At 33.9% G+C, this 9,496-nt stretch overlaps 2 protein-coding genes across 2 annotated transcripts; both read right to left on the bottom strand.

The window, feature by feature from the left end:
* Positions 1–483: 483 nt before the first annotated feature.
* On the bottom strand, positions 484–2,552 carry LOC107939358 (cytochrome P450 CYP749A22). Its single transcript, XM_016872688.2, has 5 exons — positions 2,212–2,552; positions 1,903–2,126; positions 1,585–1,817; positions 1,130–1,508; positions 484–1,016 (listed from the first exon to the last, which is right to left on the bottom strand). The coding sequence occupies exons 1-4, from the start codon at positions 2,471–2,473 to the stop codon at positions 1,271–1,273; spliced, it is 957 nt and encodes a 318-aa protein (XP_016728177.1). The 5' UTR covers positions 2,474–2,552; the 3' UTR covers positions 484–1,016; positions 1,130–1,270.
* On the bottom strand, positions 576–1,016 carry LOC107939348 (cytochrome P450 CYP749A22-like). The gene has a single exon (XM_016872677.1). The coding sequence runs from the start codon at positions 1,014–1,016 to the stop codon at positions 576–578; it is 441 nt and encodes a 146-aa protein (XP_016728166.1).
* Positions 2,553–9,496: the final 6,944 nt, after the last annotated feature.

Genomic DNA, 9,496 nt, shown 5'->3' with positions numbered 1-9,496 from the left:
CGTGCCAATATTATCATTTGTGTAGCCAAAATTTACCCATTTCTTGAATCTTCTACATCATTCTCACCATTGGGTATGCATAACATCATGTGGGAGAATTTTTTTTTTTAATAAAAGAAATACAACATAGACAATTTAAGTACTGATTTGTAAAATAAAATGTTTGTATGACTTGAATCCTTGTTAAATAAATAAAATACAGAAACCTTCGCGGTATGGATCCTATGCTGTACAAGTAGATCCGTATAAAACTATACTTTTTCTATTTGACATTGATGAGAGTGAAGTTTTTCAACTTTTAAATAGATGTAGTCGAAACTTTTCTTGTATCATTCGTTTTTCAACATTAGTGAATTTTTTCTACTCCACCAGTAATTTTTTCCCGAAACGGTTTCACGTAAAATTTGTGTATTCTTATTTTTTCTTATTTTACCATAGTTCTATATTGTGGTTATCGAAGTTTTAACACAAAAAATTGTAAAGTAAACATTTAATTAACATATTAAATTTCATCTCTTAAAGACGAATTCATAAACCAACAAGGTTAAACCCTGAATTCATAGCAACAATGTACATTAAACATTGCTGTGCAGTGATTTGAGTATCACTTGAATTCCATGTTGTGGTTGAATGGTGATAACAGATATTGGTGAGTGGACATAAGCGGGGGAGAGGGAAATGGTATAGCGTTGTAGAATCATGGAGAGCGCAATCTTTATTTCTGTGGTTGCAAAGCTCATACCAACACAAGACCGAGGTCCAATTCCAAAGGGACAAAATGCAGCTGCATTGTAATTGGTAGCTTTGGCAATTCCTTCTGCGAACCTCTCTGGTTTAAAAAGATGCACATCGTCTTCCCATAGTTGAGGGTCATGTTGAGGTACAACATTTGCAATATAGAGATCTATATTAGCAGGTAACACTAGCTTTCCAATCTGGACTTCTCTTCCAGTTTTTCTCATTAGGCCATTTGCTGGACCATATAATCTTGAAGTTTCATTAATGATCATGGTCATCTGTTTGTAGAATAGCAGTATGTCAGATTACATCACATAATTTAATGTTGCTGTCACTATTCAAATCCATGGAAGACAAGATATATATTGAATTGGTTTGATAGTTTACTTACAATTTTGAGTTTGACAATGCTTTCAGGATGTGGATTTTGGTTACCAAATATATCAATCACCTCTCTTCGAGCTTTCTCTTGCCAATCTCCGTGGATTGCTAAAAGGAAGACTGTCCAAGTAAGTAAGGAATTAACAGTATCTTATCCCGCAAGGTAGAATGTTTTGCACTCATCTACCAAGTCTCCCAGTGAAAGCATGTTTTTGTCGTCCAAATCATGATAGGCATTTACAAGTAATCCTAGAAAATCATTGCCAAAGCTATCAGCTTCTCCATTCACAACTCTGTCTTCTCTTTTCTTAATCATCTTCATCACACAACCTTGTATTTCATTTGCAAGTTCTTCCGACTCAAGAATATCAGCAGGTTTCCATAACTTGCTGTAAAAGGAAACCCGAAATCCATGGGAATCAACAATTTTAATTTAGGGATAAGTTAAGCTTAGAGGGAACGTACCTGATCCAAGGAATTCTGGTCTTGAAAAGATTTCGGTGCATAATTATTGCCAACTTGCTCAACATGTCAAAAATCTTCTGCCCTTCCAAGTAACTGCTACCAAAAGCTGTTCTCGATATCACTTCTGAAGTTAATAATCTAAATTCTTCAAACAGTTCAATCTCTTTGCCCACATAGCCTTTCCACTTTTCTAGCATTGTTTCAACGCTGGCAATTACTGCCGGTGTCATGTTCTGGACAAACAATTCATCAACATGTAAGCCACAACATATGTAAGCAAGATTTAGAGAACTAATTCACATGTTTCCAGTGTTTCACCTTTAAGCTTTCCCCATGAAAAGCATGATTCCCCAACTTCCGTTGCTTCACCCATTTTTCACCCTCGACTGAAAAAAGCCCGTTCCCTACTAGCTTGCTAATGAAAACTGTAGGATTCCTTTTGGGAAAAGCTTTTTCACTATTTTTAAGAACCTCTTTGATTAGTTCAGGTTCTGAAATCACAAGTTCAGCTCGAACACCGTCCCAAGAAAGATAATTCTTCCCTGACCAAAGAAAATAAACAAAAGTGTCAATCTTTTCTTAGAACTAGAATTTAGAAATCATAGTGAAAACAAGCATTGATCTTACCATATTTGTTGGTCCAGGTGTAAATATGTGGCTGCACTCTAGGAAATATATCATGCCTCAAGGCCATAGGCTTGCTTAATGCTTCTTGCCTCATTTTGGCAACTTCTTTGTTGCTGCCATGGATGAATCTGTAAGGAGGTCCTCTGATTCCCTGTGAATTCAGCATTTGCTGTATACGGAGAGGTCTCCACAGGTAATCATAAAGGAACTTTACTAAAGCTACGAAGAACAAAGAACATGGGACAAGAATTACAAGCTTCATCAAGCCACTCAATTTGATTCTCTTAACTCTCTTTAGTATTTGGACTTATGACTCCTTTCACTCTTTGCATTCTATTATATCCCACAGCTTGTTTTGCTTTTAAATTGGACCGTAATGTAAAAAAAAAAAACTAGAGCAATCAATGACATGCTGCCACGTGTCAAAATATTTAAATTCAGTTGAAAATTTTAAAATATAGAAAAACTAAAAACTTATTAAATTTACAGTTTTTAAATTCCACAAAAGTATTAAAAATTCAAAAAGTTATGATTTTTTAAAATTTTTAAAATATTCCAAGTTCTAATATTTTTGGATTTGGGAAACTTTTTATAATTTTTTTAAATTTTTAATACCTTTTTCATTTTCAAGTATTTTATTAAATTTTTTACACGTGACCACATGTCATTGATTGGTTTAATTTTTGTAACACTAAATTAGATTGAGATAACGAGATATATAGAATAAAAGTATAAGGACTAAACTAATAAAAATAGTACAACTACTAAAATGATAATTTAATTATAGTACATTTTCATGGGTATTAGGCCTTTAGTGGTTATTGATTTGGTTGACTTCTGATTATTAATAAAAATCTAAATTTTATATTTATGAATATTTTAATGGGAGCCATATACCATCCATTACAAAAAAGGGCAATTAATCAACAATGGCTAGAAAACCAATAATTACAAAAGAACGAATGAAATTTCATATTAGAATTAAGTTAAAATATGTTATATGTTTTTATTTTTATACATTTATATTTTATATTTTAATTTTAAATAATTTTATACAATAAATATATTATCACACACGTAAGGTGATATTAACATATAATATTAAAAGAAATTATATTGTTTTTGTTAATAAATTTAGCAGATATTATTTGAATTAAGATTGAAATTTTATAATATAAAAAGTATAAAAATTAAAAATGATAATATTGAAAAATAAAATGGTGGGTTTGTAGATTAAATTATCGCTTTTGAAGGATATTTTAAAAAATTAAGTAGATATTTATTAATAAAAAAATTTTAATATATATTAACTCCTAAATTAAATAATTATCATTTATTTATTTTTATTTTAAATAATATAATAATTATTAATGATTGTAATTCAAAATAGTTTTTGGACTTAAAACTTTTTAAATATTTTTGTCAATAACATAACGTGAGATGAGGACTTCAAGTAATATTTGAAAATAGAAAATATGAAAATATAAAAAATTAAGATTTCAATCATTAAATAATAATATTTGCCCCTACACGACAATCACATATTTCGCCTTATAATAAAATAATGGCTAATGCTGATGTTCTTTGAAGTTACAAAAGTTAATATGAATATTTTAATGGGTGCCGTCTACCATGCTCAATGTGACGCAACACGTAACGTGACATTCACTTACTATTTTCATCTAATATTTACAAGAAAATCATGTTATTTTTGTCAATTGATTTAACTGGTATTATTTAATTAAATTAAAATTACAAAAGGTATAGAACGATTGAATTGTGAGTCAGCTGGTCAAATAGTCAAATTTGAGAGGCCTTTAGAATGTTTAAGTAGATTTTACAATCTTAGTGCACGTATTGTTTATGATTTTCTCTCAAACGAGGATATAGCAAACAAGAATCTAAGAATCTTGAGAGGGAGGTAGCTATATCTACGTAGGCGCTGGGGGATGAAAGTGGGGTTTATAGCAGACTGCAGTACTGATAGGGTGATCGTTGAATTACGACCTCTCAATACGCGCTACTCGACTTGACATTATTATATTTACAAAATGGTTAATACAATATAATTTCATTCAACAAATAATGTGACTATCAAATAAAATTTTCATTACCATCTCATTAATGTTACTCGATATGTGACCCTTATTTTCATTATCAATCAACGAACCCATTTGCTGCAAATCTGCAATTAAAATTATCAAATAAATAAAAATTATAAATTTACATTATATCAAAATTACATTAAAATTTCTTACTCTCTTCAGAATTATTTAATTTTATTTCTTACTCTCTTTAGATCGTTTATTCAACATCTTTCCATATTCAAAGTAACTTATTTCTCATATACTCACTTTCAACTAGTCAATTATGCATCTATTCAACCGCAAAGTACTACATTACTTCCAATCATAAAGCCAAATGCATTTTAACATATCATTTATATTAGTGCGTGCAAGGGTGTACACTTCATCGATAAAATGTTCTAAATTGAGTGAGACTTTAGCGCAAGCTGCTACAACATGTGCACATGGATAATGAAGTGTTTGAAACCTCCTGCAATCGCATCGTCTATTTTGAAGATCAACTCCGTAGGATCTAGGTGGTATACCGGGTCGACGACCGATAGTCTCAGCAACTCGAAACGTTTCATTACGTCGTGAATATACTTCTACAGTCATTGACCTCGCCATCCGACGGTTTGCAGCAATTGCATCCCTGACATCTTCTACAAACACGTGTCCCGCCTCCATTTGGTTAACTTGTTGTTGACCCATTCTTGGCATTAAGGTAGCCAACCTGTAGAATATAGCTGAGAAGACAGTGAAATTGGAAGATGTCGTGTTTTTAACAACACAGCGTTGATCCCCTCCACCAAGTTTGTGGTCATTTGACCATAACGAAAGCCCTCGTTAAAACTTTGAGTCCATTGCCACGGCTCCATAGTACCCAACCACTGTCGGAAAGATGTGTTTGTTTGACCCTCCATGTCGCTCTCAAGTCGAGTCATTCTTTGGCGAAAAATGTGTGGCTCTAACTTGTACGCTGCATATGTATTAAGAAAAGATAAGTTACAACATTGCCCTAAAACATTAAAACTTATATTGAAAAGATAATGTAATCCTTTACCCATTCTCACAACTTGTCTCTTCCAGTCTGCATTCTTATAATCTCGCTGGAAGTTAGCCGCGATGTGCCGGATGCAGTAAACGGATCTCCATGGCATACCAAAATGCCTAATGGCAGCAATTAATCCTTTCCCTCTATCAGAGATGATGCAAATATTATCGTTGCTAATAACATACCTCCGTAGGTTGGTAAGGAAGAATTCCCACGATTCCATGTTCTCCTTATCGACGATGGAAAATGCTATCGGAAGCACGTTCCTATTGCTGTCTTGAGCAATCGCAAGAAGTAGGATCTGTGTATATTTTCCATATAGTCAGGTCCCATCTACTTGCACAAACGGCTTGCAGTGGGGAAATGCACGCACACATGGATCAAACGTCCAGAACATTCGATGAAAAATTCTTTTTCCCTATTGTAGTTGGTCATCTGGCTCGTAATAAGGTCGTGCCTGCAACTTAATGACAGTCCCTGGCACGTACTCCCTCATAGTGGCTATCCATCCCTGTAACTTATTGTACGATGCATCGAAATCTCCATACAATTGCCATTTGTTTAGCTATCCATGCCTTTCGGTATGATACTTGATACTGGAATCGTGCCTCCATTTCGGCAATCAGTACTGAAACTTTAATGGTAGGCATGTCTTTCACCATTGGCATGATGCATGTACAGATAGTTTTGGAATCAAGTTTTCGGTGATCTTCTGTCATACGTGTTGAAGTATATGTGTGAGGCCTAACAAATTTTCGTATCTCCCACATCTGCGACTTCTGGATAAATGCAGCTCGTATCCGCCAATTGCAGCCTTCCGCCGACCTCCAACACTCTCCAATGTATAATGTCGGTTTAGACGTTACAACTTTATAGTCTACTGATATATTCATGTTATACCGCTTAATGGCAAAAACACATTCTTCCTTACTTTCGAATCTTTGGCCTACGAACAACTCCTCAGAATCAGAATATACAGCTATCCGGTGAGTAGGTAGTATTTCAGGATACTCCAGAAACTCAGCTGCGTGCGCCGCATCGGGGTCTATCCTAGACATGTGTACCTCAGGATTATTGTGTATCCAATACGACGAATCTGGTTCTCGACTGAAGACGCGTTAACGTTTCTATCATCATGAACGCCCTCGTCGTCAATATCATCCGGGACCTCGTCTACGTCGGGATTACTCTCACTATCGACTTCATGATTAGAAGGATCACTACTATGGTATACATCATCACCAACCACATCAGTCTCGGGTGCAGCATTAAGATCAATGTCGATCCCGTGTATAGTTGTTTGGCTATCAACGTACGATATCGGAACCATCATACACGGCTCTTGAGCTCTATCTTCTTCACCTAATGAAGTGGGATCTTCAGTTGCCTCTATACCAGCTAACTCAGCAAATAACTGAATCGGTGCATTTTGGTTGCTTCGAGTCCCACAATAAAGAGCGACCATTGTCTCCACGTCTTCATCGTCTACGACTTCTATTTCGGTGAATTTTATGGGATCCGTCGAAACTGGAAACTTGTAGAAAAGTTTCGACATCCTTCTCCCACAACGTTTATAAATTTTTTCACTAATTTTTTCCTTCATATCATCAAACGAGATATTTTTTACTAAATCTCATTGCTACTTGTTTGCGACATTCAAATATACATCCCACGGTTGTTGTTAAATTTTCTCCATCGAAAAAAACACATACGAAAAATTGATTCTCCATCTTTAATACTAGATCTGTTAAAAAAAATTCAAAATTTTCAAAACAGTTTCGAATAGAAAAAAATACATAAAATTTTTAATCCAAAAATTTTCATTCATAAGCTAACAAAATTAATAACCTAACAAAATAACTTTCAAATAATAAAATTACTAACAAAACTTTACATTCTATTTACAAAAAAAAATACTAAAATACCTTATCCTCCTCCTTGTTTTCTTCTCATTTCTTTTTTTTCTTCTCCCTATCTTCTTCTTTCCGTTCAACTTTCGTATGCTAAATTTTGTGGTATATGAACCATTTGATTTTCGAGAGTATATATAGGGGAAAAGTTAAGCACGTGTGGGCCCCACCACAACCACATTCATTTGCGCCTCTGAGAAAGGCTCGATTAGTCGCGCCTCTCAAGTAGGCGCAAACTGTATTCGTATTTATACGCGAGTCATACTAACCCCAAAATAAAAAAAATAATATTTTATTTAAAAAAATTAATATAAAATAATCATTTGCGCCTGTCAGATAGGCGCAAATGAAAAAAAACCCAATTTTCGTATATAATTGGGCTGACAACCTATTTGATAAATAATTTTTTTTAAATTTATTTTAGTAAAAAACCCTAAATAATTATTAAACTTAATAATTTTTTTTTCTTTTCTCTCTTTGCAGGTGGCATGGGAGGGTGCAGGGACACGTGGCATGCTGCAAGGAAGTCGCGCCCCTGCAGCAGGCGCGAATGGTCGCGCCTCCGGGTCTGGCTCAACCCGGTTTTGACCCGACTGAATTTTAAAAATTTAAAAATTATTAAAATATAATAAAATAATAATATTTAAAAAAAATTATATTATTAAAAAAATGGGTCGCGCCTGTCAGGTAGGCTCGACCCAAAAAAACAACCCATTTCCGTAAATAATGTATCTGACACCCTATTTTGGTATTTTAAAATTTTTTTAACGCAATTGGGTAAAAAACCCAAAATTTTGTTATGGCTAATATTACAGAAACGCTCAACGGGGGTTTAAGCGAGCTCTGTTGTCCTTAAAACAAGAAATAAGGAGTTACGGTGAATAAAATTAGATTTAACTCAAAAAATTTGATATTAAATTTAAATTTTAAATTAAATAATTTGAGTTATTTAAGTTAATCAAATTATTTGGATTAACTCAGATAAAAAATTAAGTTTTTCGTTTTAACTTGAGTATGAATTGTGTAATTCATATTCGAGTTATCCGAAAATTCGAATAAGAAAAGATAAATCGTTTTGATAAATGTTTACTCATTAAGTTAAAATGTAAAACTATTACGTTATTTATGTAGTTAAATAATCTTATATTTCATATACTAGTTAAATGATTAGTCCATGTAAACACAATATTGAACTTAAATAATAGGATTCATTAACTTGGCTAGAAATTTTTTGACTCGATTCGAATCGAAAAAATTCAAATTGAGTTTGGTTGCTAAAATAGGATTCATCAACTCGACTAACTCAAAATTTTTTGACTTGACTCGATCGAATACTCACCCCTAATTCATGTTGTAAAAAGACAAGAGAATGTGGATTCCCATGTTTTAATGGTTTAGTTTGTGGTATTGGGACCTTGTTTTAAGCTAACGGAGCAAGGGGTTTGAAGTTCTTGAATGATGATTGGAGTTTGGATGTTATTTTGCTTTGTATCATTGTATGCTCAAATTCCGATTTCTCATGCTTTGGTTGCCTGTTACTCCAGGTCATATTTTTGTTTCTAAGTTTAGATGGCCAAACACTTGTTGTCGGTGATTGGTCGTCGTCCTTCTTGTTTTGTTTTGTTTTTTAATGTTTTCCTCTCGATTTAATGACTCTTATGGGGTCTTATCTCTTTGTTTTGCTCTATTTTTTATGTCTTTCTCTCGATTTAAAAACCTTTTTTGGGGGCCTTGTTTGAGCTTTCATGGCTCTTTTATTTATATATTTTTTCTCTTCTCACAAGCAAACCTTTGTTGAGGAGGGATCGATGTGTTTTGGTCCTAGTGTTCCATTTTTTGTGAGTGTTTTACTGCAACTCCCAGTTGGTGGATGGGTGGTGGTGCCTAAAGCCTCTATATGCTAATTTTCTTATTTTTCTGTTTTTTTGCCAGATCCAAGACCTTTAACGATTTAGTCATTGTTTGACTGTTGTTTTGGGATAGATATCGTGGTGGTTGATTTTGATTGGTCTAAGGTGGCTCTGAGCCTCTGCTCTTTTACGGTGTCTGTCTTGTGCTTCATTGGTTCTCTCCCTTTCTGTAAGTAGGATCTTTAGTGGAAACGGAGGCGTTCAGTATGAGGGATAATAAGCACTAATGTTTACATTAGTGACTGGCACCTCTATGATCGGTGATAATTCCTCCTCTTTTGGTCCTTGAAGTTTTCTTTGATGATGATGGTTTTCTCAGTCATTTGTATGACATCATGTTACTTA

Source organism: Gossypium hirsutum, chromosome A02, assembly GCF_007990345.1.
Source record: "Gossypium hirsutum isolate 1008001.06 chromosome A02, Gossypium_hirsutum_v2.1, whole genome shotgun sequence".
NCBI lineage: Eukaryota > Viridiplantae > Streptophyta > Magnoliopsida > Malvales > Malvaceae > Gossypium > Gossypium hirsutum.
Note: the sequence above shows the minus strand (reverse complement) of the source record. Positions and strands in the feature narration are given on the sequence as shown.

Bases quoted from the DNA above. Each gene is read 5' to 3' on its own strand.
- LOC107939348 (XM_016872677.1), bottom strand. From the start codon at position 1,016: ATGACCATGATCATTAATGAAACTTCAAGATTATATGGTCCAGCAAAT.
- LOC107939358 (XM_016872688.2), bottom strand. From the start codon at position 2,473: ATGAAGCTTGTAATTCTTGTCCCATGTTCTTTGTTCTTCGTAGCTTTA. The intron at 1,818-1,902 runs GTGAAACACTGG...TTGTTTGTCCAG, and splicing joins TTCATGGGGAAAGCTTAAAG to AACATGACACCGGCAGTAAT. The intron at 1,509-1,584 runs GTACGTTCCCTC...TTCCTTTTACAG, and splicing joins ACCAGAATTCCTTGGATCAG to CAAGTTATGGAAACCTGCTG.